Raw genomic sequence first — 27,049 nt, forward strand, 5'->3', positions numbered from 1 at the left:
CATATTTTGGATGGTCGACCAGAGGGACTGCTTCTCTTCTGGGGTTCCGCCGCCGGTGAAGTACAGCGTGTAAAACTGCGCCAGAGTGGCGGCATTGGAAGAGAACGTGGCTTGTTGTAAGAACGGGGATTCCGACTGGGCATCTGACGATGTGCCCTTCCCCTTCCGCCTCCCCTTCGCCTTCTTCGCTCCCACAGGGCGCTCGTGCGGACCATCCTCAGACAAGTCGATGGGGATCGCGCTGCCCTCACTCTCCGCACCGCTAAGTCGCGAGCGCACCGATTTCCGTGCAGCGCGCTGTGCATCCGTCCGGAATTTGGGGAGATCCTTCAGCCTATCATAGATTTTCCAATACTTGAAGCCCTTCGACAAGAACTGGCCACTATACATCCGGATGGCCTCATCTCGGACCATGTGCTCGTTCTGGCCACTCGTCATGTTCGTCATCAAGTTAGAATATATACCGTTGAAATGGGCGCAGTCCCTCATGAGACGCTCCCAATGCCGGCGGATCGCCTCACTGCCATGGTCCTTCATCGAGGCAGCCTTGTTGGTCGTGTACTTCTCCGTAACCTGCGCGCCGTAACATGATCTCAGTCCGGTAGTTGCCGCGCACCGGGTCCTTGCGGGCCGTGTCCGCCCAGCAGCTGGCTATCGCCGGACTCTTCGAGAGTGTAAGAGTCCTTGTCCGCTCGCTTCTCATCGAAAGTCGTACCGCCGCAGCCGTCCGACGCCGGCGCCTTCCTTCCCGCTCCTCCCGAAGGCGGCTCGCGGGCGTTTCTTCCACCTCGTAGTCGTCCGTGCTGAGTGTCGGATCCGTTGTGTACGCCGCGGCTCGAGATTCTTCGTCGCCCGGGTTGATCCAGGGGTGTCGAACAACGATGTGACTATCCGGGGGCGATACACATCGCTTCGGCCGGAGAGGGCATGCCGAGGGCAGACTGGAAGTACGGAGAAAGTCTCATGCAAGTGGCGTAGAGTCTCGCAATGGGGACGGACCCGCATATGGATATTGGCCGGGAGGAGAACCCATCGACAACAACGAGCTCATCCACTGCTCATTTGCTTCATCAGTGTTGGGAATTTGCGAACTCGACTCTTTGCCCTTATCCTTACTTTTTCGAGAATTTTTCCTACTAGAGCTCATAATTTTGAAGATTGAAGATTGAGATAAGAGATTGAAAAATTGAGAGAATTGTGTGTGATGAATGGAGGAGGAAGAGGAAGTATTTATAGTGGTGGAATTATAGATATAGCCGTTTAAAAAAAAAATTATCGCCGAACATCGCCGAATCGCGCCCACAGTGGGCGGCGATGTTTCGGCGATGGATCGTCGGTTGGCGTTAATTCGGGAGGAATAACGCCGAGAATTCGCCGAAATCGTCCCATTGGCCGGTGAAAACTCGGCGATTTTCGGCGAAAAATCGCCGAGTTTAACGCCGAGCCCATTGGGAGTGCTCTAATGGATTATAATTGCAGACAAAAGGATGCAAAGCCCATGGGCCCAAAGTCTTTAGTTCAGTTAGAAAGTTTGATGAGTTCAAATCGGATCTTAGATCTTAGGAGTATTTAAAAAATCCAATCAACCTAGTTGGTACTCCACTTGGTACATCGATGGTCCCTGCCTTTGGGTATGGAGTAGCTTTAAATTATTGGACCAGTTGTCCTATCCATTGAGGTGTCTATAAATCAGCACGGGAATTAATCACTAGGATCACCGGTGGACACCCTTGATAATTAAAAAAAAAAATCCAATCAAGCTAGTTGGTACTTGGTAGAGTGAACAATTCAGAATGAAGTCATACACTTTCCAATTTACAATTTGAAAGATCACGGTTTAGTTAAGCTTAGTCGAGTGAAGCTTCTGATCCTTCCTCCGGCCACGGGCCCGCATCCCGACGAAATATCTGAAGACAAGGTTGTCAACAAGTTGGTTGGGGAAGAAGGAGATCAGGAAGGCCTGCAATGCATGAGGCCAATAAGGTATGCAGATGGCATCACTTTGGCCAATCCATCTCATGCTAGCCTTGCTGTATGTCTCTGCAGATGGAGTGAATAGTGATGCTTTCTTTATAGATGACATTTTTGTTGCCACCAACATTGGGATCTGTCAACAACATTCTTGCGTTTTAAATATAAATAAATAGAACTTTTACCCAAAAAAGGCTTTAAAAAATGCAAAAGTACTCCAAACACAATATGCCAAAAGATGTCTAATGATATATTTAGAATTAAAACGGCGGATAATATTAGTGCAATGTATATAAACTAAATTATACTTCCCTCCGTTCTATAGTAATAGAGTCATTAGTAATAAAGTCATTTCCATTTTTAGTAAAAGTCAACACATTTTTCCACATCTACTTTACTCTCTCTTACTTAATTCTCTCTTCATCTCTCAACTTTTTTCATTTTCCACTTTACTCTCCATTTACTTAACTCACCTAACATAATTTTTCTTAATCTCCGTAACGAAAAGAACAACCTCCATTACTATGGAACTGAGGGAGTAGTAAGTCTCTTATTGAATAAATATTTCAGCATCACAGTGCCTTATATCATACTAACCGTCTATGAAAAATAGTCTCATTTGTGTACTGCATGAGTTTTAATGAGAAATTGATAAAGTAAGAGAGAATGAAGAAAATTAGATAAAGCAAGAGAGGTAAGAATAAAAAGAAAGAAAAAGAAATGAATAAAATATGAGAGGAAGTTTCCATTTTTGAAATGTGACTATTTTTCATGGACATTCCAAAATGCAAAATATAACTATTTTTCGTCGACAGACGGATGGAGTATTTATTATAAAATTAGTGATAGTTAGTAAATACCAATAACTAATACTACCTCTACCTCAAAAATAAAACCACTTTTGTCATTGGCATGTCCTTCAAAATTAATCTACTTCAATTTTTAATATTATGTGACTCGATTTTCCACTATTAATGACCAAGTCACATTTTATTCTCAAATTCTTTAATTTTATAAGACATTAAAAATCAAATGTATGCGTACCTTAATTTAAATAATCAAAATTAAGCTACTACTACTATATAAGAAACTAAAATTAATAAAAAATGGAACACCAAAAAAATTATACATAGACGAGCCCTATTCCATTGCAACAAATGAATTGAATTGGATAAATTGCAATGCAAAAAAATAGAAAGAGGAAAGATCTGTTAAATCTCCAGAAAAAAATTCTTTGTTTAATAATTCTTCACCAACCTGGCATTGCACATCAATTCCATATTGTTTATACTCCAAATTCATGCTTTTTGACAGCATTGTCACATATCTGAACACAGAACACCAAAATTGCAAATTCAACATTAACATTTACCTAAAATCAAATGAATAAAATTAAGGTGAAGTAACACCTACGCTTTGGTGGCGGCGTACACCGTGTAAAGCGGATACGACGAAAGGCAAGCGGAGGAGCCCGATCCAATGTTGACAATCGCGCCTCTTCCCCTCTCCATCATCCCCGCCACCGCCGCCCTCGTAATCCACGTCAACGCCGCCAAATTCACTCCGACCACGCTCTCCATCAACCTATCATCCACCTCGTGCATGAATCTTGCGTACGGATACGCTAATCCCGCGTTATTAATCAAAATCCCCAAATCTAAACCCCTAATTTCTGCCTCCACGTATCGCGCCATCTCCTCCCCGTTTCGCCAGGCACCGGAGAAATCGACCGTGACGGTTTTCACCTTCACCTCGCCGTGAATCTGCCGGATTTCTCGCGACGTCGCCTCCAGTTTCGAAGGATTCCGGCCGATTAGGACGAGATTGAGGCCTCTCGCTGCGATATCGAACGCTATTGCTTTCCCGATGCCGTCGGTGGAGCCGGTGATTGCCGCCCAGGCGCCGTACGATCTCAGATCCTTTTCCGGCCGGATGAATGTGGACCATGTCGATGAGAGGATTTTTAGTAGGAATTTGGAGAGAGTGATGAAGCCGAAGCAGGCGACGGCGAGGATGAAGAGGGATGGAATCTCCATAAGAGGGGAATCTGGAGCTGGATGGAGATGCAGTATACAATGCAAGGTGATATATTCGAGGGCTGTGGATTTCGTTTTTAGTCCTTGTAATTTCACAATATACATTTTGGCCTATAATAAACTATAATAAAATTATCTTTATGAATAATGAATTTTCTAGCGTGCCTCATATTTATTTTTTTATGATTAATTAATACTTTAATCACAGATTTTAATATGGATTTAATAATAAATGGGTAAAACATTGCCTTTTAGTTAAATACATCCTAAATGAAGGAAAATTATATAATTTCGGGACATGGATTATAATATTTTGTAAAGAATATATTAGACATCAAAATAAGAGATTGGAAAATTAAGGTACTACTATCTTATACTCTATATTTCAGTTTTAATTTTGGCAAATTATAGTCTTGTAGGTTAAGATGTCAAATTACATTTTAGGACAATGGCACGTTATTGCAAATTAAAATCGATAATTACGTGTACAAATTAAGATCTACCACCAGCTAAGAAAGTTTGCTACTTGATGCAAGTTGGTGAAGAGACTTAATTTCTTCTTACATTAGGAGTAATATAATTGGATGTTTGATTGTACAACAATAATTCTTAAAAAGTGTCCACAATAGGTGGCCGCCGCCTCTCAATTTCTGATTTTTTTTATTTTAAAAATCTTTATTTATAAATAATCTATTCTAAATCATATTTTTCATTCCATTCTATTTTATTTATTTTTGTCTAATTAATTTTGTTTCATTCCAATTAAAATATACCAATAATTAATAAAATAATGTGATTTGTGATGATGGCGTGACAACTATTGATCGGGACAAGTTTTTATGGCCGTGGAAGAATTTTTGTGACTGTGCCACTCTACCGTGGACACTCTTAAATTCCTATCATTTCAAAAAACTAAAAATTTAGGATTGTTTTTCTATTGAACGGCAAAAAGAAACAACCATACATCATACATACCACCTCAACAATTTTAAGGTTTTATACTTGGGACATCTTCCTTATTTCATGATATATCAATTTTGCCAAAACGAAGTGTGACAGTAAATTATCATTTCCTAATAGAGACTAAGACATTTACATAAGGTTACATAACCGTGAAGCAGCCTTTTATGTTCATCCAGACAAAAAAAAGGAAGAAACTTGAAACCTAGAAATCTACCAACACTTACTGGTTTCCTTCCTCCTTTACTATAAAATGTAAATGCCTAACAAATACACTAAACATTAATTTCCAAGAAAAAGCTGCTAAACTCATATTCTACTCCATATATAATTGAACACCAAAAATTTTAGCAGGTAAAGAAGAACATACATCTCGAATATGGAAGCAGAAGTGCCCCCGTCTCCAATTTCTGCCATGTCATGTTAGCTGCTATCCACAGGAAGCAGCCGACCTCATCCCAGACCTAGAAAGTGCTCGTGTTATGCGTGTGATTTAGGAAGGCGGATGGTCACTGCAGCTCTAGTTCAAGGCTACTCGAACTCAACTTGCAGGGACTGTGTTCTTGGTGGAAAGGGTCATCAGCACAATGCACTGAGCTCAGCCGGTGCGAGGAGTTCCAACTGCTCTGTTCTTGCTCATAGTCGGCTGTTTTCACCATCTCCTCTTCTTTCAGTTTTATGAAGAAAGTCGATGACCAATAATCATTGGCCAAATTCTTCAAGCAACGTGTTGGATTAGGCCATATAAGAGCCTTAGCAGGTAAGACAATGTATGTACGGATCAAGAAAAGAGACTAACCATTTTCATCAACTGAATCAACTCAATCAACGCATTCTTGAAGAGGTCCGGGTGTGCCAAATCTGGAGTTGATAGGATCTCTTGCCTACAACGATGAGATATGTTCACCTCCATTGTTGCACCGGGAGTGATATACGTGTCAATAATGTGGCGTGCCATATAGATTCTCCTGACATGATCGTCAACTGGGATTTTGTCGAGCTGCAGCAGCTCCTCGTAGAAATGGACACTTTCCCCTGCCAAACAGCTGCATAAGGATGCAGACGCAGTTCAATATCATCACACGGGGGGAAGAAGTTAAGACGCAAGGGAAAAAGAGGAGTTATATAGATTCTGTAACTGTAATTGACCTATCTGCAAACTTAACAAATGACTGACGGAATCTTCTGTTTTCAAGAAGCTTATCCAAAGGATCGTTAGGATTTATCGACTGTGTTGATTCCTGTTGTACTAAAAGACCACTGTCAGGAATGCCGAGGGCCCGGCCCATCATGGTGTAATCCTGTTGGTCGTTTTTCATCGAGCTCAAAAGTGAGGCAAGTGGTTGTGATATTGACATAGAGAAGAATGCCAGTAGAAGGAAACTTGTCTGTAAAAGTGCATGATTATGGAAAATGAAAATTGTGAAACGAAAATAAAACAGGATCTTAGTCATCTGAAGAAACTGGCTACGCTTACCATGATTAGTAATACAGATCTTGAAATGATTTGGACCAATGCATTATCTTCATAGATCTCGTTCAGAGTGTAAGCGACCACCCATACTCCTTCGAGAAACAACAGGTAGATGCAGTAAGTGAGCTGTTGACTCAGATAGCAGTTATGAATTCAAATATTTAACTTTCGTGTTTAGAAACTTATACTATTAAACTCATAAAGTAGAAGGTATAAGCAGAAATTATGTACCGATGCAACAAGCTGAGACGAGAATTCCTCGCCAGAGGTCCTTGAGTTCATGAAATCTAAACTCGATATGCTGAATTGCTCCAGTAAATCCAACCAAAGCAGCAATATACAGAGCGTGAACAGAAATAACTGGGATGATCCAATAAGTTTTCATGTGGCAACGGTGGTTTAGAGGCTGGGTGATTTGAATAACTACATTACAATTCTCAATTCATTAGCCGAAAATGTTTGTAGCAATACACTAAGAGAGAAATTAAATGAACTTAAATAATCAAGACGAGATCAGTAGATTTATCAAATCACTCCTCAAGAACCTTAACATTCTTGGCAAAGAGCACATGGATATAAATGCAAACAAAAGAAGTAACTGCAAGACACTTACTTGCCGAACCCACAATCCAGGGAAAGAGAACCAGTGAAAGAAATATAAACGACCGGATGGGTGGCAAACGTCTCCTGAGAGATCATGAGCATCAAGAGAATAAAATAAGTAAGATCTTAATCGAGTTTCTTTGTATGAATTTTATGGTATAGAAACATAGGGTAAAAACAGATACTAGTATACTATATGATGATGATGATGAAGCAATAGTGTTACTACCATACCCTTCTCATTTTAGTTTTTATATCCAACTTTCAACAACTACACTTTGGTGGAAGCAAGCCTATTGAATATCAATCTCAACTAGATTATTTTATACTCCGTATAACATAATTTTAACACAATTCCTGGCTAAACTATTTCATTGTAGATCTTGCTCCTATACTAACTTATCAGTATATACTCGGCACCACCTTCTATCACCATTTTCCATGGAGTATGCATGTATGCAAATGCCCCTTTATTCCATTATTCAAAAGCTAAATATTGGGAATAAGAAATTCACTAAGATACAAATGCATCATTATCCATTACATTCCAACAGCTCAGAAAGAATTACTTACTTAACAAATAAGTTATACAGTTGAAATGCTTGTACAATACGGCAACTCAACAGCAAGCCAAATCCTAATGGACCTTCGACCCAAACTGGGAACATACGAACAATTAGGTACAAACTAATGCATGAGTGATTCAATAGACAACATATTACACGAAGATACTCATATAGTCATGCTGTAGTAAATTTACCAGCCCATATATAGCAAGAACTCCACCAATGCTTCCTTCTGAACCTCAAAAAACCAAGGGCCATCTGTATAGACCACACCACATTCAACATGTAGGTGAAACGGAACGTACATCTCGAAACATCAAAAGTTGAATAAGGGCTAAGGGAAAAAGAGAAAGAAAGTACCACAATCGATAGTAAAAGGTTGAAACTGGCAATAACTTGCATTGCTACAAGCCAAAAGCCACTGCCTTTAGGTCTCGGGATCTTATGAATTAGATAGGGCACACCAGCCTTTGCAAGAAGCCTGCAACAGGGAAGCAATTTTCTCATCTCAACAAGTCTTGTATATACATACAACAGCCATGATCACATAGTGATTCATTCCCACCCACCTATAGCCTATACTGTTCTGAAGAGACGTGGTTAATTAGAAACAGAACCCCCTATTTGGACTCGAATTCCTCCTCTACTATGATATAAGGCAGTTTCCTTCAATATTTTGCTAAATGTTTCACCCAAATTTAACAACTACTAATAATGAGGAAATAACTACAAAATCCCTACAAATTAAGCTTATTTTAGCCTTTTATCTCCTCGTTCATTTGGGATTTAACTACATCCAAGCATTTAGCATTCAAACCTAAAACAATCGTTAAATTGACATTATTCTGCATACAAAATCAGCTCAATTCAGAATCAAATCATCAAATCTACACCATAAATCATAATTTTCATTCAAAATTGATCAGAAATAACAAAATCCTAGTTCATATCAAGCAAAACATGAAGAGCCTCCAAGTTCAAAGTTGTAAATATTGACAGCACAAACACAAACATCTAAAAGCTAAAAACAACGTTTTGGAAGATGAATAGATTGGAGAATTACAGGATTACAGAGAGTATAGCGACGGAGACGGCAACATAGTCGCTGGGGCAGCCTCCTCTGTCAGCACAAATCGCCATTGTCAGGTTTCAGCGCCAACTTTTTGAAGAAATGTCGAATTCCACGTGGAAATTTGGGAAAATTTAACAATAATTGGGGTACTTGAATTTGTTTCGCGACAATATAGTACGGAGGAGTATACTTTAACAAAAAAAATATATGTAGTCATTTTCACGATTAATATTTTCGTGTTATAAAATAATTATATAAAGAAAATATTGGCAGGTCTCCAGTCTGAAAAGTATAGATTACTTAATAAAGAACTAATAGTACTTTAAAATTAATAGTTTTGAAGATTTAGAAGAAAAATAAAATCTCAAGGCCGCCATTGACAATTCTAACAAATGTAATGTTAAGATATATAGATAAGATGACATGTGTTACTTAAATTTGAAAACTTTGACTATCTAAATACATTTGACTAATATACTAGTAAAACATTTTTAATTTTGAAGATAAATTTTTTTTTTATTATAAACACTAAATAGTGATTTTTCCGTGACTAAACGAGTTAGTGGCGGAACATAGCCGCGGCAATATAATCGCCGCTAAAATATCAGTGGCGGAATATTTTCCGCCACAGAAATGTAGTGGCGGATTAGCCACGGAAAATAGTCCGCCAGAGCAATTCCGCCACTAAAAGTTTAAAATAGTGGCGGATTTGGGTGAGCCATTATTAGTGGCGGAACTTGTTTCCGCCACTATTCCGCCACTATATAATACTATTTAGTGGCAGAATGAATCCGCCACTATTTTATACAGATTTTTCATTTTATTTATTTTATTTTATACCCACCCTATTGCGATAATTTTTTCAACAAATCAGTACATATTTCATGATAAAAGTAACAATAGATACACCAATACTCTTTAATTACTCATAAGACCAAAGCGTAATAATATTGAGCATCAATACAAATTCTAAAACTTTAGTTAATAGTAACAAATAATGATTCATGTTCCTTAGTCTCATGTCTAGTGGAAATGTTGTTGGCAAATTTATCATCTACACATATCTTGTTTTTTCTCAGTCTCTTGAACTCCGTCCTTGTACTCCGTCTCTTTCCTTTCCAAATCTTTGATCAAATTTATCTGTTCATCTCTTAAGCCAGCTTTTGATACATGAAACTACAAGAGTTGGTAAGAAACCAGAAAAGTTCTCAGCCTTAGGTTTGCAATGCATAATATATATAGGCCTAACATATCTTATTGGTTCACACGAGAAATTGAAGAATAATAAAATACTACGACGTCCAGATCATATAAGCATTCAGAATAATGATAAAGATTATAAAACTTGTTCCTAAACTTATCATAAGAACTACTCTTTGACTAGCAATAACAAGTACCTGTTAGCTAGAGCTTTTTGCAAGTGATATTTGCTTCCTTTCTCTAAAGCACACAAACACAAAGACAAAAATCTTTAGCATTAGTAATAGCAACAGCAACAGCAGCAGCAGCAGCAGCAGCAGCAGCAACAACAACAACAACAATAACAATAATAAATTCAATACAAAAATACCCATAAGTCATGACATAGATGATAACAGTATGTACTATATTGTCAATATCTTTCACACAAAGATGTATTGGATGCATAAGTGATGATCTAAGAGTTTGCATTCATTATTTATTATTACAATGGAAATACCTGAATAGAAGTTCTTGTGTAATGAATTAGTTGAGCAGCTATATTTTAAGTAGTCATTTGTAACAATCTCCTCCTACAGTAAAACAATGTATACAACTTTCACTTCTACTGAATGTGAGTTCATAAAATTAATCATATGTTGGACAAAAATTATGGAGAAAGGGCAGCGCCTAGTTTCAACATTCGCAACTGCATGAGAAAAGAAATACTGTACAACAGATATACATTCCTTCGCCGATGAATTCAAGATTCATTTACCAGATCGACCAAAGTAAGCCACCAAACTCATTTTCAAATTCTTATCACATACCTTAATTTCATGTTTTCTTATACACTAAGGAAATTGTTGTAAGCAAGAAATCACTAAATTAAGGGAAAATAATAACACTATTGAAAAAGTACTGCGATCATTATTGAAAGTTGGTGTTGCCTAATAGTGGAAATCATGACTAAAAATCCAATTTTATTACTCTGATAAATCTTAGATATGAGTAAGACTAAAAAACTGAAATATCTGAAATGCAGATGTTGTTATTGTCTGAAATATTGAAAGTTGGTGTTGCCTAATAGTGGAAATCATGACTAAAAATCCAATTTTATTACTCTGATAAATCTTAGATATGAGTAAGACTAAAAAACTGAAATATCTGAAATGCAGATGTTGTTATTGTCTGAAATAGTAAAATAAGAAATAATGAAGTTGCTATATATAGTATGGGGCATACCTTTCATGAAATTACTGTAACACCCTTACCGGATTAATTTAATAATCATGCAAGTGATGTCACATTTTGGTACAAGTATTGAATTAACAGAAAATCCTTGATTCTTAATTTATATATAGATGAATTGTTTTTCATTACTTGGTAATCGAAAAGAAAACTGCTCTAAAAGTCTATGTATATATATATATATATATGGAACTGGGATAACAATTTACAAATATACATATTTATGGAACTGGGATAACAATTTACAAATATACATATTCAACAAAGGTGCACGCGGTAACTAAATGTTCCAACTATATTACACTTCTTGTGCATGCCACAACTAGCATAACAAAAGAATTACCCAAACACAAAAGGTTGGCAAGCGACCCAACTTGGGAAAATGTACAACAAAAGAGCTACTTTGATCACTTAATCTCAAATTCCAAAACACCTTGAAACCAGAATCACCTTAATCCTACTTCTGCTCGTTGCCCGTATTATATCTCGGTAAAGATTACCTTTTTAGCATATTTTATTACATATACTAACATCAATACAAACTAATTTAAATATAAAATATGTTATCCTTTTATATCATTCTCAACTTCTATAAAATTCTATCATTGCTCTAAAATCTTGAGTTCCAGAATCAGTTAAACAACCTAGCCTCAAGTATCAACTCTTCTTCATTGATCTTTAGTTAATCATGTAGCAAATATTCCCATGAATGCATAACAGAACTCATTTGAGCATCTTTAAACAACAATATGCAAAAATCATCAATATTCTCACTAGTCAATGGATTGTCCCAACTTTTCCCTACCAAAAATACTTTTCTCCCACATATAGATTTAGATATTCTAAAGTCAATCCAAAGTAGCAATACAATTTCCATAAATTATATGGAAGAACTCTAAGCTAACACTTCATTTAAATAACAAGATTCATAGTTATCGTCCAACTCAACTCCCCAATCATAAGTAAGAACAGAAATGTCCATTAATATACTAAAATTTCACCCAATTTGCTAAACCAATAATTTGGGGATAAATTTCAAAAAGAAGCCCTAACTTTCAGTCACATATAAAATTCAAAGAATACACAAAATAGGAACATTACTTACACAAATGGGAGACAAAGCTAATCTATTGTCGCTGAAATCAAGTAATGACGGCTAGAAATAGTCGATCAGCCACAAAAAGTACCATATGTTTGTGAGTAGCAAGAGAAAGATCGAGACAGAGAGGGAGACGAGGAGAGGGTGCCACTTTCAACAAAGAACAAAGGTTGCCGGAGGCGCAATGCTGCCGGCGGAGGGACTGCGTATCTCCCCCATAGGGTGTGTGTGTGTATCAATATATGTATCACGGTGAGTGTGTGTATGAGGTGTAAAAGTGTGTGCCAAGAGAAGAATCTCGTAGGTTCTAGTTTTTGAGGGATAAATACAAACCTTTCCATTTTCCATTTTTCTTAATTCCTTTCTTTTTTTTCTCAATTTTAATACTTTTCTTCTAAAATCCTACACCACAACACTTAGTCTAGATTTTACATTTTACAATCAATACAAACACGTATCTAATCCATTTATTTTCCTACTAATTCAACACGCAAATCTTTACTCACCGAGACTTCTAATTTAATTTTAATTGTCGACTTCCATTGCATTTTAACAATTTTTTTTTTCTAAATTTACGGAATTTCGGGATGTTACAATTACTACACTCCATGCCATAACCTGCAACAACATTCATCAATGTTTAATTTTTACAAGCAAACCCAAATAAAGTTTCCACACTTTACACTAAACACGTGACACACACACAGAGAGAGAGAGAGAGACCACGGCATAGAAAAACCAAAGCTTTTGGAGAAAACAAAGGCAGCCATCTGCAAGTGAAAAGCTGCACACCTCTGCAATTTACATACTCCTAAAAGAAAATAGGGAAATATCATAACAACATTCAACTTTATTCACAAATTCAAGAATAGAAGAAGTGCCATGTATCACTCCCAATATCACAAAAAAGAAGAAAAACTGCAAATAAAGATTATAAAAGAAAAGAGGGAGAGAAAGAAGAACTCGCCATGACACTTAGAGAATACAACAGATATACATTGACATTGACACTACTCTCAAAGCTTAACAAATTGCCATTGACTTGAGCAATTGAACAAATCAATATGCTCAACAAACCAACCATGATGATGGCTTTCTCCATTCTTTAAATAAAAAAATTGTAAAAAAATTCAATTAGTGCACAAAGAAAAATCTCAAACAAGGCCTACAAACACAATATTCAACAATGTCTTTACTAATCCAAAACAGAGATTTGGAATTGGGTGAACTTATTTTATAGTAGAACTTAAGTTTAGTTAAAGATTTTGAGGAGAGAAGTCAGCTCTAGATGCCAAATCTTGAAAGGCAAAGTGAATTCAAAATTTAGATCATTGGCTTCCAAAAGTTGTACACGAATGAATAATGGAACTTGGATTTTAAAGTTGCAATTTTAAGATCCCAAACAAGCATCCTCCTAAAGATCTTAATCCTATTTAACTTCAAATAGGTGAAGCTCAGTTTCTAACAACGACTTAGCAGTAAGCACAATTGAACTAAATAATTGAGGCAATATTAAGGGTTAAGTATATTATATTTAAACAAATAGGAGTGAGTACAACTAAAAACAGTTTCTAGATGAAAAGTTTTTGCTAAAAATGATGTCTCATGTGAGTTATTCCATATGTAAGATACTAAGATTACTTGCAAAGGCATAGCAAAAGTGAGTGAAACTCATATGTCCTAGAAACATCCACATCTTAGGTATAGGAAACATGCAATATCTTCATATATTTAACAAGCAAAAGCAGATTAAATATAAATCATGTACGCTATTCGGATAACCTAATCAAATCAAATATAATAATCCTCTTCAAATCTTCCACTTACACGCATATTGAAGAAAACAAACAAAAGAGCATACTTAAAGCATATGGAATAAATCTTTAGTACTTGCATCATTACCTAGATAGGGGGAATGACGATGTTGAAAATCAAAGGTGAGGTGAGATCCAAAAAGTAAACTGTTGCAACAACAAGTAAGGATTAAGTTTCAAAAAGAGAATCACAAAGTAATCTGCACTAAAATCCACCGTTTAGGAAAAATAAGCTCATAATTAAAAGAGAGATTAAGTTTTGGAAAGTGAAAAATTAAACAATGAAGAAATGAGCACTCTCGCATTTTCACAAAATTGGAGCAGCCATTGACACGCAGATAACTTCAATTGAGAGGCAAAAGAGGAAATGGCGAGAAGAGGCGGGGGAATGGGGGGAATGGTACATTGATTACCTGGTGGCGACGACGGTTGTTGTGAAACGCGAGCGGGCGACAACGACGGAGCTGGAGCGGCGAACGGCGGCGATGGAGCTGGAGCGGCGAATGGCGGCGGCGAGCTGCAGCGGCGAATGGCGGAGGAGGGGGGAGAATTTCGCGCAATAGTGAAGGGAATGAAAAGCGTAAATGTGCCCTAGATTTAATTCAGACTCAGTAAAACAGTGGCGGAAAATCCGCCACTATAATTTATTTTTTATAATATTTATATATTTTATTGAAAAATGATTTGTAGTGGCGGAATTAATCCGCCACAGATATTTGCAAATTAAAATCCGCCACTGGTCCGTTAGAATTCCGCCACTAAATTTGCTAGCGGATTATCCGCCACTATGCCGCCAGTACTACTGGCGGAATATTTCCGCCACTATTTTTCGCCACTAATATAGACTTTTTTTGTAGTGAAATAGATAGAAATTAATTTTAGTAGAAAGTTAAACATAAAACATTAAGATAGAAACATTAGAAATAACACGAGATTTAGTGTAAAATTAGTAAAGTAAAAGTGATGCAGAAAGAAAAGTATGTTAGTGGAAAATTAGTCAAATTTTATTAGAGAGAAAGAAATTTTCTTAAAAAGAAGTTTTTATATTTAGAAGACGAACCAAAAAGAAAAGAATTTCTATTTTTAAAGGACGGAGGGACCACTATTTTTTTTGGACGGATGAAATATAAATAGTAGTACTACTGCTCAACAAAGTTTATTGGGCCTAATCTGCAATGGGCCTAATTTTCCGATTGTTTTTCATTAAACTGTTGGGCCTTTACATGTAACGTCATTACACCAATATGTTAATTGATTTCATAATTTTTTTGCTTGGATTTTGGAACCAAAATAAAGTCTTAATATTCAATCAACATTGTAGGTGTAAACCTAGCAAGAATCTCAAATTATTGCAAAATTAGTAAGCCTTGTAGGTGGAAACATTTTACAAAACATAAAGTCATAAACACGCACATTACCTAAAAAAATATAAGTATACATTCTACTAGCTAGGATAGAACGAAAACGAACCCCCACACCCTCCTTGAAAGCTAAAATAAAAGGAAACGGCTAGAAAACAGAATGCCTAAATTCTACTTTTTCTAGAGGCATATACTCAAGAACCAATCACCATACATAAAGCACCATACTTAAGAATTGAAAAGGCCTAGATTAAGAAGAATAAGCATGTGTAGTAGCAATCAAGAAACTCACAGGGAGAGGGTTTGAAAATGCTCACTTTTTAATAAAAAAATGAAAAGGAAATAGTCCACTAAAGAGAATTTGCATGGAGTTCATCCTCACAATATGTTAAGACCCAATCATTCTCCAATTCTCTCTTTAGCCAAAAGGAACTTCAAATTAGTGGGCATTTCCTTTTTTGAGCCATTAGGGTTTTCTTTTCAAAACCTACCCCACTCTCAAAAGCTATGCCTTTAAACAATACCCTAAATATATTAATTGGAAACATGAAACAAAAAAATATGAGTGAGTAAACAATGTATTTAATATTATGGGGTGCCTTTTTGTATAAAGATAATCACCATATACCGTTAATCTTGCAACAAAAGTGTGTGTAAATGTGTGGATTATGAGATGATTAGACCATGATTAATTAGTATTTGTATATAGGCATTTTTCCTTTGGTTTGAAGTTATGTCTATCCTTCTCCCTGTTTGAACAATATAAAACTGAATAATTTTATAAAGTCTTGAATTTCTTTTTAAATATTATTTTCCCTGACTGAACTCTATGGAAAGACTGTACGTGGAATGTATTTTTTTTTTTTTTTTATGTTTTTCGATATCTCGAGTTTGAAATTTTAAAAAGACTTCGTATAATTTGGACAGATGCTTTTACACAATGATTCACACATAATTAAAAATTAAAATTTCACAACTTTATAAGCAAAACAAAGAAAAAAGCAAAGCAAACAAAATGAGAAGACTAAATTAAACCCTCTGGATTCTTCTGTTTCATGTTTATGTGAAAAATGAGAATGTGTATTAGTTATTGACTGATATATGTCAAATAAAAATATTAATACAGGACATGATTTGTACAAAAAACAGAATGGTTGAACTAAAAAATAAGATGTGTGCTTTTAGAGAAAAAGTTGATCAGAATTAGTAGATTAATATAATAATATTGTGGAAATGGTTCTTCCACTTTTGTACTTGAAACAAAGTATGCATAGTGTCAATTGAGTCATAATATGCTCAGCACAGGTGCTTCAGTTGCTAAGTGTGTGGTGAAAATTTTAAAGATGATAGTGCAAACCATGTTATACAATTATTTTATGTTTGAAATTATTAAAGAAAACATTTTCATGAAAAGTGGAAATATTTAGTGTTTTGGCTGCTGCCACCTTATCAGCTAACTCAGGCTGCTCTAGATAAAGATAGATTTTCCTTTGCTAAAGTGGTCACACTTGAATAATGGAGTATAGTATAATAACCTATTTAATTAAGCATGCCTTTTGATTGAAATAATTGAATTTATCCACAAAACCAATTAAGTGTGATTTATCGTCATGATTTATTAATTTATTACTTGACGTGTTGATTAGTGAGCATTAATTATATAATCTTGCAAATAGTGTGTATTTTTTTTGCTAGTAAATTCATCTACTTGAATTTTTTACTTGAGGGTTTCTATGTATTATAATAATTATAATTATTCCAATAAAAGTGTTGGGAATACGAAATCGAGAATCTTCTGAATATAAATTAACAAATGCACATATATCTCTGTCACACTCTCTAGATTCTTAAAACACTTGGGAAATTAAATTTAGTAAAAAGTTTAATTTTTAAGTAATTAGGAATCTTATTTCAACTTAAAAGTAGGGGGATAAGTTGTTGGAGAGGTGCGTGAGAGTGACGCTCCAACAAGTTGGCGACAACTAGGGTTTCGAACATGACTTGAATGGGATATAAATCATATAATGTCCTACGCTGGTTTCCACATATAAAGAAATTAAAATAGAATTAACGAAAAGAAACATTGCGTTTGTCGTTTCATAATTGGAAACAAAATTAGCATGTGTCAAACTATAAGATTTTCCCCCACTCATTAAATTTTTTACTTTTTTTTCGTACTAAAGAAACACTCGAGGAATTGTTTTTGGCGAGGTAGTCATATAGAAGTTCAAATCCGAAAATAAACAATTTTTTCCTTAAATTCTTAATGTACTATACAACTAAATAAAGGACTAGCGTTTAGATCAATAGGGGGGTAAGAGTTCAATTTAGTACTTTTAAATATAGATTATTTTTATTTTTAAGGGAAAAACGAATAATTTCATGTTTTCTTTCATTATCAAAAGAAAACTAATAATAACAAGAGTATAGCAATAAATTATAATATATGATCTATTATTGAATATAATTAAATCATGGAAATCTCAAGTATATTACGGTGTCAATTATGAGAATTTTTTTCTCGATAAATTGAAGGCTCAAACAAATCACAGAAATAAGAGTCTAACAACGCCACTATAAAAATTTACAACCTAGCCCAGTCCAAAGAGAAAAAGAAGTCTTGCTAGCACAAGACCAAAAAAGGAGGGCACACAATCCTTCATTCAAAGCACACACCACATGCGTCAAAACCCACAAGGTAAGTAATACCAAGGATGAAAGCACTAAATCACAAATCGAAGGCAAGAAAATGTCGCCTCAATCTTTAGTGGTATTTCATTGAACTCTAAGTCCTATGTTTGTTATCTGACCATCTTCTAATCTTGATGAACTCACTCCTCATATATTTGCTCCATCAAAGGAAACTTTGGATTTCACTCTTTAATATAATCCTTGAATCTAGCCTCCATAATGAAATTATCTTTCAGCCTTCCAATTTGGATCCATCTTCTAAAATATAATTTTGTTCTTAAATCTTAAGTCATTAGATGAATCTAGCCTCCATAATGAAAGAGGGAGCAGGGAGCTCCATAATTTTTTTTTTTATTATCAAATTTGACAAAAGGCACGTCAATTACCAGAATCATATGATGGACAACATTATTGGGGCGAGTCTCTAATCTAAATTTAGAGTATTCAATAGCATCTGTTATATACTATCAATATCAACAAATTTCTAAATATGCAATTAATTAAATTAAAAATTTTAATTCAAATTTTAATCTGTTTCGTAGATAAAGACATAAAGTCTCATACAAATTTACGTAACCCAAGAGAGAGTGGTACACTTGGGCTCCGTCCATCAAACGAGGTTGCAATAATTAGAATTAAATCGTTAAGCAAATGGTGATTAATATCTAACTAGCCCCATTCTAGTACAAGGTGCTTTTATAAAGATAAAATAGGTAGTATATGATTTTACTAATGTGGTGAATGATTGGGCATCTTGCAAATGAATAATTATTAAATAAATAAAGAAAATAGTAATGGCATTTTATGGAGTGGGAACCATTTAGAGGTTTAGCTGTTGATGAAATATTGGCTCAATTAAAGACAGGGCACAATAAACAAGGTTCTTTGATCAACCAATTAAACTTTCAATTTGATGCAATAATTAGTTTTAAAGCCACTTATTTTGCATCTCAAATATATTCTAAAACAGTAACGATGCATCTTTTAAGTACATGTGGTAATTTATAATTTTTACTAGTGCATTATGTTTGTTACTCAAGATTCTCTATGCTACTATTACTGTTTTCGGTTGTTTATCTTCTAGGATTTTTTTTAGTTAATAGCAGTACTTATTAATTAGGATTGATCATATCTTAATTCTAATACGCCTATTTATCTAAAATTTATTATTGTCAAGTAGGATGATTGTTTCTTGATCAGATATTCTTCTTGAAAATGGGCTCCAATATAACATGTACTGTAAGTCGACACAATATTCATATCGATACAAAATATTATCATTATATGACAAATCTTTAAAAATCAAAATAAACTAAAATAAGACACAACTTAAGTCGACACTATATTCATAGACATACATAATGGATAATTGATTAATTGTTATTTAAATCATACTTTCAGGTGGCCTTTGATCAATCTCATAACTTTAGTCTTTCTCAATTGTCCTGTAATTGGTCAATACTGAAATTAAATATGACAAAATCAAATATGATATGACAACAAAATGCGTTATTTTTTACAAAATGACGATATCATATATATTGATTATTGTCAAAAGATGGCAATACATCTGAAACAAAGTAATTTTGTTATCATGTCATATTTAATTTTACTATATTCATTTCAATTTTGACTAATCTTGAAAGTCATACGACAATCTTGATCAATCAATAGATAAGACACAACCAAAATGATCCAAATCTAAGAGTGCCAAAATCAATTGGAAGCAAAAGCATGATGAATTCACAAATCTTGAAATTGATATGTATCACTCGTTAATATGATCGAATAGTAATAACATGGGAAAGGTAAGAAGAAGCTACAACAACAAATTACGGCCGGCGCCAAATATTCGTTGTTCTCTCGCTTCCCTTCCCTTCCCATAAAAATCCACACATTACTCTACTTTTGGAGTTCTCTCTCTCTAGTTTTCTCTCACATACTATAATTGTCAACATGGAATAATATATATACGCAGCACCAACACATACACACTTGTTTTTGTATATCTTAGTGTAGCATCACACCACAAGCTACTCATCACTCTTTTTTTGTCCCTTTTCGGACCTCAAAATCCGGCCCCTTTTTTGTTTTTGCTCTTGATGGATTCGTGCGGGTTTTCTTCGCCGCGGACCGAGTGTTTTCCGGCCGGTCTCCGGGTGCTGGTGGTGGACGACGATCCCACGTGGCTCAAGATTCTTGAAAAGATGCTTAAAAAGTGCAATTATGAAGGTTCACTTTTGCCTAGATTTTTTGAAATGCAACTGCCCTTTTTCATCTTTTGTGTTCTTGATTTGTGTTTCGGTGATAAAGATTGGATTTTTATAGATGTTTTGTGATTGTGTGTTTGTACTACTATTTTGATTCTCTTTTGTTCCCTTGATTAGCATATATTTAGGGTGTGTTTTTGGGCTTTGGAAGAAAATTGAAAGAAAAATTTAAGATGATGATAAGGTCTGATATTAAATTACTATACCAAAATTTCACTTGGTTATTTGTGTTGATGAGATCATAAAACTCAGTAAATTTCAGAATCTTTGGATTTTTTGGTTGAATTGTGATAAATCAGAGGAAAGAAATGGAAAAAGATTGCATTTTTCATTAGTTTATGAAGTCAATTCCAAGAATTTTATCTGATGTATATAAACTGTTGGAGATTATAAGGTAATATGCATTTTCTGTATACCTTCAAGCTTGGATTTGAGTAATGTAATGATCGATAAGTACCTTCCTTTTGTGGAAGATCAGAGTAGCTATTTTTTAACTGGTATTTTTGTGGAATTTTCAGTAACAACATGTAATCTGGCGAGGGAGGCTCTCGACTTGCTGCGCGAGCGCAAGGATGGGTTTGATATTGTGATCAGCGATGTTAACATGCCAGATATGGATGGTTTTAAGCTTCTAGAGCACGTTGGCCTGGAGATGGATCTGCCCGTCATAAGTGAGTCTAACCGGCTTCCTTAAATAGCTGTGTTCCGTATGACCAGGCAGGCACTAATTGATTGTATCTGTGCAGTGATGTCTGTGGATGGGGAGACGAGCAGGGTTATGAAGGGCGTCCAGCACGGTGCTTGTGACTACCTTCTCAAGCCGATCAGGATGAAGGAGCTGCGCAACATATGGCAGCACGTGTTCAGGAAGAGGATACACGAGGTGAGGGATATTGAAGGCCACGAGAGCCTTGATGAGATGATGCTCAGAAGCGGGGCAGACCTCTTGGATGATGGCTTCTTCTTCGGTGGGGATCCAGTTCCCGGAAAGAAGAGGAAGGACGTTGATCACAGGAGTGATGACCGCGTGGGAGGCGATCCCTCCTCATTGAAGAAGGCAAGGGTGGTTTGGACTGTCGAACTTCATCAGAAGTTTGTCAAAGCTGTCAATCTCATTGGTTTTGAGAGTTAGTTTTCTCATCATCCCCTTGTTTTTCTTGCTGATAAACCAACTGTTGCTGATCGTCTCACTCGTCATGTTTGTTGCAGAAGTCGGTCCAAAGAAAATCCTCGATCTGATGGGCGTTCCGTGGCTAACTAGAGAGAATGTTGCTAGTCACCTACAGGTAAAACTCTACCTCCTCTTAGAAACATAGGGACTTCTTGATCATGATTGAAGGGGAAAGTGGATAGGGACGAAGGGCTCGTTGCCTAGCCTCGTTGCCCTTCTCCAAACCGCGCCCCTGACTGTTGCTTCACAGTCCTAAGAAATTCCTTTTAATGCTTTCAGAAGTATCGACTCTACTTGAGCAGGTTACAAAAGGAGAACGAGCTGAGAACCACGCTTGGTGGGACGATGCACTCGGATTTATCTCCGAAAGATGCTGCTGCTGGCCCAGGAAACGCGTCCCTTCAAACTCTGGCCACTAAGAGCTCTAAACAGAACATTTCTGTTCATCACGACGATCCTAGAAACTGCGAAGGAATCGCCAAGGCGAGTCCTACGCCAATGGCAGAGGCCAAGGCTGCTGAGATCAGTGATCTTGCAAAAAGTAGCACTTCAAGTATCAGCTTTGATCGCCCTTTTGTACAGAGTTCTGATGCGAAATCCGAGCCCACGATCCAAGTTCAGTACTCGTGGAGCGCTGGAGCTCCGCCTCTCCAGTTCAAACCCGAGCAGAAGCCTCAAGCCAGAGCCCCACCCGTTGGATTCAAGCAAGAGCAGAAACCACCTCTCCGGTTCAAGAAAGAGCAGCATCAGAAACCATTGTTCGTTGCAGAGCACCGGTTTGATCACACTCCTGTGGCCATGCATCACAGGACGGATAACAAAACCTCCGATAAACCATCACCAGCTGCAACAGACCCTCCATACAGCAAGGCAAAAAGGGGCCAACCGAGCAAGGCAACCAAAGTTGAGAGCACTGCAGCCTTGTTCTGCATTCAGCCCGAAAGCCCTTTTACAGACTGCCACACCATTGATCCAATCCCGAGCTCCATATGGAGCACTAAGACCAGCCAGAGCTTCGAACAGAATCTATACGACGAACCTTGGCACATAAACGCGCTTCTTGGAACTGGATCAGCTCTCGCGTGTGATTACACCTCTCCATACCCACCAAATCCCTACCTTGGCACTATAGACCCATTCTGTTTCAACGGTCAAGAGCTCATCACCGAAGTCACTTCCCTAAAGTTCCCGCTCGACCCTGTAATAGACGAGGGTCTGTACATTGCTTGAGCCTCGCTATATTAGGACTATATATTGCTTGTGAAATGTCAAAAAAAAAAGCGAGTGACACATTCCTAATATGGATGCCTCAGCATTTATCAAAAGTGTGCCTCTGTAACTAACCATATATAATGATCAGATTTCTATCATCACTTGCAACAAAACACACACCTACTACATGTGAATCTAGCTATGTTTCAGCTTGTTTTCTTGCATTTGCAATACTCCATTCATCAATGATCATTGTATGGAAAATAGATGTTTATTAAACTATCTAACAATGATTACATTTAACATTAATCTCTTTTAATCAACACTAATGTCAAAAACCTTAGCACTAATACTAGCCTTGGGTATAGTGATATACAACACACCATCCTTAACCTCAGCCTTAATCTTCTCAAACTCAACATTCTCAGGCAAGGCAATCCGGGTGTTGTACTTCCCATAGCTCTTAGCCGGCCACTCCTCGCCCTCTGCGGCCTTCTTCTCGGCCTTCAAGACGAGCATCTTCTCCTCGACCCACACCTTGACGTCCTCCTTGGTCATGCCTGGCATGTCGAACCTCAGCTTGTACTCGGTCTCGCCCTCCTTGATCTCCCACGGCGTCCTCCCTCGCCCGAAGCTGCTCACCGCGTCGGCTGCAGGTGAGGGGGCTGCCCAGGCGCTGCTGTAGACGAGAGGGTCGTCTATCATCCTGTCCATTGTCTCCATCATTTGCTGCACTGTCCGAGCTGTTGGAAACCTGTCCCATAAACCTGGAGATGTGACTGAATTAGTTCAAGAAATGGCCTAATTTGGGAATCTAATGAGTAAGAAAAAGAACATATGCACATACCAATTGGAGCCACGGAAGGGGTGGCCCTTTTCTTGACCTGCTGCTGAGGCCTACTTTGCTTTTGCAAATGATCGAGATTTTCTCGGCCGTCTGCCGCCGCCGCCCTGACGGCGAGCTTGGCACAATTTCTGCCGGAGGTGGAAAATTTTGAAGTGGGAGAAATGGGAGTGTAAAGGGATAAACAGTGTGACATATCTCTTCTTTACAAATGTGTTTAGTTGATGATTGGTTGAGGTTTAAATGTCTGAGTTTAATTCTTGAGGTTTTGGTGAGAGTGAGAAAAAGGTTTGGGTGCAGATTTAAATAGAAATTGAGAGGATTCTGGAAGCGTCGGATTTACTGGATTTCTCCAGAAGCTGGCCGGAGGTTGAAGAAGCTTCTATACACCATAACGGTCCACTCTGTTTTCATGTCGTTGTCTGATAACTTTAATTTCCGATTTTTTTTTTCTACTCCTATATTTACAAAAATTTATGTATTAATATAATTTGGGGAAATATAAAATTAGGGGGGGTTAAAATATAAAAGAATTTTAGTTGATGCAATATTTGATAACAATTTAAAATTAGAGGAAATTAATATTGTGTGGTACAGTATCTAACTAGAAAATGAGTAACTACTCGAAAAATGTTAATGCAACTTTGAAAATTTGGACTGGAGACGCATATGTACTTTAGAGGAAAATTTTTTGAAAAAATATAATTTTAAATATTGTTTGTAATTGCCCTATGAGTTTTAATTTTTGATGAAATTGTGACAAAAATTAACTATATCTTCAAATTCATAATTTTCATATGATTGGCAACACACTTCACATTTACACCACCACATCATTAATTTGAGACATACATACATAAAATAATATTACATGTATGTTGTGAAATGTTTATTATAAAAAATTTAGAACAATGTCAAATTTCATAATTTTACCAGACATTTTTTAAAATTATGGAAAAATCAGACTTTTTATAAAATTTCATAGTTTTTCCTGCAATTTGCCCTTTGTTAATAAACCTGCACTGCTTAGGATCCAACAGTTAAAATAGAACAAATGATTAAATCGAGCCCTTAGTCAAATTGTTGCCCGTGATAGGTATCATGTGACATGAAAATTTGATATTGAGCTTTACATATTGCACCAACAATACCAATAAAAATTCTCATGGGAAACTCTCTCCCAGGCCATTGAAACAATCCCAGAAAAACGGATTCTCCATTAAATTCGGATAAGAATCCATAGTGAAATTCTCCAAAGATTCCTTGTTTTGGAACACAATTGAAGATCCCATTCCCATGTCCGAATTCGTGATGCAGGAAGAATAGTCGTTGCTTTGATTCGAGAGCGACGACCCTTCTGTCTTATGCTGCATTTGATTATAATCTTCTAGACTTGGGATTGAGATGGTCTCTTGAAATCCAAGGTTTTGTTGGTGCTTCATTTCTTCCTTGTTCGTCTCGAAATCGTGAGATTTGGAGAGGACCGGCTTGTGGGTTACCGGGTCCAACCCGTTGAGCTTCATCTTCTTCTTAATCCTCGTGTTCCAATAGTTCTTAATCTCATTGTCCGTCCTTCCCGGAAAGTATGTGGCTATTTTAGACCACCTGAGAAAAAACAAACATAACGCACTTGTAAGCAAATAAGAATCTACAGGACTGGACTAAAGAGTGCCAATTTGGCCCAAAAACCGGTTTAGCAAGATTGTTATATTGGGCCAGCTAAAAGTTTCCAGTCCGGCTCATTCGATAACTCTAATTGACATAAAACGTATTTTTTACCTATTTCCTAGTCGAGAATGGAGCTCAATGATCATGTCTTCTTCTGCATCTGTCAATGCACCTCTCTTTAAATCCGGCCTCAAATAGTTTATCCATCTCAATCTGCAGCTCTTTCCACATCTCATTAAACCTGCATTAACATCAAAAATTAATACAGTATAACAAGTTATTGCAACTTTTACTCCAAAAAAAAAAAAAGACAAACTTTTGCATAAATATTCCTACAAATTACAAGTACTTTTTTTAATGATTTACCTGCAAGTTTTGGAACAAGCCTCCAACATTGTATCCCATTATTTAGGATAAACTTCATGAGTTTATTATCTTCATCGATTGTCCAAGGACCTCGTTTAAGCCCCACCTTCTCACAACAAGGTTGTCTTCCCATGATTTGATCAGAGAGAAAAAAATGCAATGAATGCTGCAAAATAAAGATAGAAAAGCAACTAGTGCTTATATATATCAAAACCAAGATTCTTCCAGCTAATAATAAATTAAAAAAAGATTATAAACTACAAAACTATTGAGCTTAAAGTCACTAACAAAAAAAGATCATGGTTCATGCTTAGAGAACTATTTCTGACATTATTTTGTGTCGTTATAAACTGCATCAAATGATTAGAATTCAGCCACATTTTTAGTAGAAAAATGGGTAGTTGGTTGTCGTTGACATGGTTTTTTATTGCAATTTAACGTTCGCATAAAATTAAAGTGGGAAGAAACAAAAGTTTTTACAACAAGGCAGCTCCGTTCATGGGGGGCAACTCTTTTATTTTCAATTTTTTATTTTATTATTGCAATTATTGTACCTTTTGATTCTGGTTATGGGGAATTTTCGCCTTATTTTTATCTATCATGCTTTCTGTAGATGTTCTGTGTATCAAATCTTTATGTGATTGAGTTGCAATTTTTTATTGTATTTTAATTAAATAGACATTGAATATATATGTGGTCTTACTTTAGACACCCTCGAGTTCGTATGGCAATTATGAATAATCATAGTACTTGCACGAATAAATACATCGAATTAGAGATGATTATGACTTGATTAGTAGTATATAAATTTTGCCGACTTTAGTTTAGTTGAACTGCACTTGTTGTAAAGTCTTGAGATGTTTACTTTGGGTTGGAATTTCGAATATGAAATTCTTGTCTCAATTTTTTTAGTTGAATGTTTTGTATCGCGCGCTACCTATTTAATAATTTGTTACTAGAAATTAACTGTTTGTAATAAAATTTACAGAGAACAAAATCAACGGTTTCTTTTACTCAAAATATGGGAGATTTAAATTAATTTATAGTAATTGTTAAAGCTCAAACAATATGATCGAGCTTCTTGAGTAAAGTTTATAAATAGAAAATAGTCCCTGAATTATGTCATTTGCACGACTTGATGAGTACCCGACTTGTGATTTACTATGTTTCTTCTTGACCCCAAAATTTTGAATCTGCAAAATTAACTAAGCATCATTATCAAATTAAACCTAGAAATAGGTCAACAATTAAATAATGAGATGCCTTTTTTTGTACCGCAAGTCCGCAACTAAATAACACCGACACGACTTGATCCTAATGATTTGACAGCATGAATAATCACGCACCAAATAGTGTAATCCTTGTCCACGAACATCCACCTGTTTAGAGCGACTGAGCGAGGAAATTTACATGTACTAATCCGACCCGTCTGTAATTTGTT

General features: G+C 36.3%; 6 protein-coding genes across 11 annotated transcripts; 1 reads left to right on the forward strand and 5 right to left on the reverse strand.

Moving 5' to 3' along the window:
* Positions 1-1,701: 1,701 nt before the first annotated feature.
* LOC125204579 (very-long-chain 3-oxoacyl-CoA reductase 1-like) lies at positions 1,702-4,085 on the reverse strand. The gene is made up of 3 exons (XM_048103266.1): positions 3,385-4,085; positions 3,229-3,298; positions 1,702-2,107 (listed from the first exon to the last, which is right to left on the reverse strand). The coding sequence occupies exons 1-3, from the start codon at positions 4,005-4,007 to the stop codon at positions 1,838-1,840; spliced, it is 963 nt and encodes a 320-aa protein (XP_047959223.1). The 5' UTR covers positions 4,008-4,085; the 3' UTR covers positions 1,702-1,837.
* Positions 4,086-5,058: 973 nt separating this feature from the next.
* On the reverse strand, positions 5,059-12,560 carry LOC125204852 (regulator of G-protein signaling 1). Of its 6 annotated transcripts, none has more exons than XM_048103598.1 (13): positions 12,300-12,558; positions 10,382-10,454; positions 10,080-10,122; positions 8,674-9,858; positions 7,971-8,091; positions 7,805-7,868; positions 7,618-7,702; positions 7,055-7,128; positions 6,673-6,864; positions 6,445-6,533; positions 6,117-6,355; positions 5,767-6,013; positions 5,059-5,683 (listed from the first exon to the last, which is right to left on the reverse strand). In XM_048103598.1, the coding sequence occupies exons 4-13, from the start codon at positions 8,748-8,750 to the stop codon at positions 5,477-5,479; spliced, it is 1,395 nt and encodes a 464-aa protein (XP_047959555.1). In that variant the 5' UTR covers positions 8,751-9,858; positions 10,080-10,122; positions 10,382-10,454; positions 12,300-12,558; the 3' UTR covers positions 5,059-5,476. The 6 variants fall into 6 exon arrangements, with proteins under 6 accessions (XP_047959555.1, XP_047959554.1, XP_047959558.1 ...); XM_048103597.1 differs by having other exon boundaries at positions 10,080-10,151; positions 12,218-12,554; XM_048103601.1 differs by having other exon boundaries at positions 6,117-6,268; positions 12,218-12,551.
* A 22-nt stretch (positions 12,561-12,582) lies between these two features.
* Positions 12,583-15,598, reverse strand: LOC125206803. Its single transcript, XM_048106025.1, has 5 exons — positions 15,589-15,598; positions 14,439-14,616; positions 14,114-14,172; positions 12,935-13,022; positions 12,583-12,829 (listed from the first exon to the last, which is right to left on the reverse strand). Exons 1-5 carry the CDS (start codon positions 15,596-15,598, stop codon positions 12,811-12,813), a joined length of 354 nt encoding a protein of 117 aa, XP_047961982.1. The 3' UTR covers positions 12,583-12,810.
* A 4,269-nt stretch (positions 15,599-19,867) lies between these two features.
* On the forward strand, positions 19,868-22,888 carry LOC125207124 (two-component response regulator ORR26-like). The gene is made up of 5 exons (XM_048106344.1): positions 19,868-20,309; positions 20,866-21,018; positions 21,094-21,474; positions 21,557-21,633; positions 21,798-22,888. Exons 1-5 carry the CDS (start codon positions 20,180-20,182, stop codon positions 22,746-22,748), a joined length of 1,692 nt encoding a protein of 563 aa, XP_047962301.1. The 5' UTR covers positions 19,868-20,179; the 3' UTR covers positions 22,749-22,888.
* Positions 22,889-22,982: 94 nt separating this feature from the next.
* On the reverse strand, positions 22,983-23,859 carry LOC125207125 (small heat shock protein, chloroplastic-like). The gene is made up of 2 exons (XM_048106345.1): positions 23,578-23,859; positions 22,983-23,497 (listed from the first exon to the last, which is right to left on the reverse strand). The coding sequence occupies exons 1-2, from the start codon at positions 23,768-23,770 to the stop codon at positions 23,046-23,048; spliced, it is 645 nt and encodes a 214-aa protein (XP_047962302.1). The 5' UTR covers positions 23,771-23,859; the 3' UTR covers positions 22,983-23,045.
* A 770-nt stretch (positions 23,860-24,629) lies between these two features.
* Positions 24,630-25,790, reverse strand: LOC125207711 (MYB-like transcription factor ODO1). Its single transcript, XM_048107175.1, has 3 exons — positions 25,609-25,790; positions 25,354-25,483; positions 24,630-25,179 (listed from the first exon to the last, which is right to left on the reverse strand). Exons 1-3 carry the CDS (start codon positions 25,739-25,741, stop codon positions 24,738-24,740), a joined length of 705 nt encoding a protein of 234 aa, XP_047963132.1. The 5' UTR covers positions 25,742-25,790; the 3' UTR covers positions 24,630-24,737.
* Positions 25,791-27,049: the final 1,259 nt, after the last annotated feature.

This window comes from Salvia hispanica, chromosome 2 (genome assembly GCF_023119035.1).
Source record: "Salvia hispanica cultivar TCC Black 2014 chromosome 2, UniMelb_Shisp_WGS_1.0, whole genome shotgun sequence".
Lineage (NCBI taxonomy): Eukaryota > Viridiplantae > Streptophyta > Magnoliopsida > Lamiales > Lamiaceae > Salvia > Salvia hispanica.

Excerpts from the sequence above, each read along its gene's own strand:
- LOC125207124 (XM_048106344.1), top strand. The coding sequence starts at position 20,180 with ATGGATTCGTGCGGGTTTTCTTCGCCGCGGACCGAGTGTTTTCCGGCC. Across the intron at positions 21,019-21,093 it reads GATGGATCTGCCCGTCATAA|TGATGTCTGTGGATGGGGAG; the intron begins GTGAGTCTAACC and ends GTATCTGTGCAG. Across the intron at positions 21,475-21,556 it reads CAATCTCATTGGTTTTGAGA|AAGTCGGTCCAAAGAAAATC; the intron begins GTTAGTTTTCTC and ends TGTTTGTTGCAG.
- LOC125207125 (XM_048106345.1), bottom strand. The coding sequence starts at position 23,770 with ATGTCACACTGTTTATCCCTTTACACTCCCATTTCTCCCACTTCAAAA. Across the intron at positions 23,498-23,577 it reads CCCTTCCGTGGCTCCAATTG|GTTTATGGGACAGGTTTCCA; the intron begins GTATGTGCATAT and ends TCACATCTCCAG.
- LOC125206803 (XM_048106025.1), bottom strand. Across the intron at positions 14,173-14,438 it reads ACAACCGTCGTCGCCACCAG|TTTACTTTTTGGATCTCACC; the intron begins GTAATCAATGTA and ends TTGTTGCAACAG. Across the intron at positions 13,023-14,113 it reads TCGTCATTCCCCCTATCTAG|GAGTATGTAAATTGCAGAGG; the intron begins GTAATGATGCAA and ends ATTTTCTTTTAG.
- LOC125204579 (XM_048103266.1), bottom strand. The coding sequence starts at position 4,007 with ATGGAGATTCCATCCCTCTTCATCCTCGCCGTCGCCTGCTTCGGCTTC. Across the intron at positions 3,299-3,384 it reads GTGTACGCCGCCACCAAAGC|ATATGTGACAATGCTGTCAA; the intron begins GTAGGTGTTACT and ends TTCTGTGTTCAG. Across the intron at positions 2,108-3,228 it reads GAATTGATGTGCAATGCCAG|ATCCCAATGTTGGTGGCAAC; the intron begins GTTGGTGAAGAA and ends TGTTGTTGACAG.
- LOC125204852 (XM_048103600.1), bottom strand. The coding sequence starts at position 8,750 with ATGGCGATTTGTGCTGACAGAGGAGGCTGCCCCAGCGACTATGTTGCC. Across the intron at positions 6,865-7,054 it reads CTGGATTGTGGGTTCGGCAA|TTATTCAAATCACCCAGCCT; the intron begins GTAAGTGTCTTG and ends ATTGTAATGTAG. Across the intron at positions 6,534-6,672 it reads CGTCTCAGCTTGTTGCATCG|GAGTATGGGTGGTCGCTTAC; the intron begins GTACATAATTTC and ends TGTTTCTCGAAG.
- LOC125207711 (XM_048107175.1), bottom strand. The coding sequence starts at position 25,741 with ATGGGAAGACAACCTTGTTGTGAGAAGGTGGGGCTTAAACGAGGTCCT. Across the intron at positions 25,484-25,608 it reads GCTTGTTCCAAAACTTGCAG|GTTTAATGAGATGTGGAAAG; the intron begins GTAAATCATTAA and ends ATGTTAATGCAG. Across the intron at positions 25,180-25,353 it reads CATTCTCGACTAGGAAATAG|GTGGTCTAAAATAGCCACAT; the intron begins GTAAAAAATACG and ends GTTTTTTCTCAG.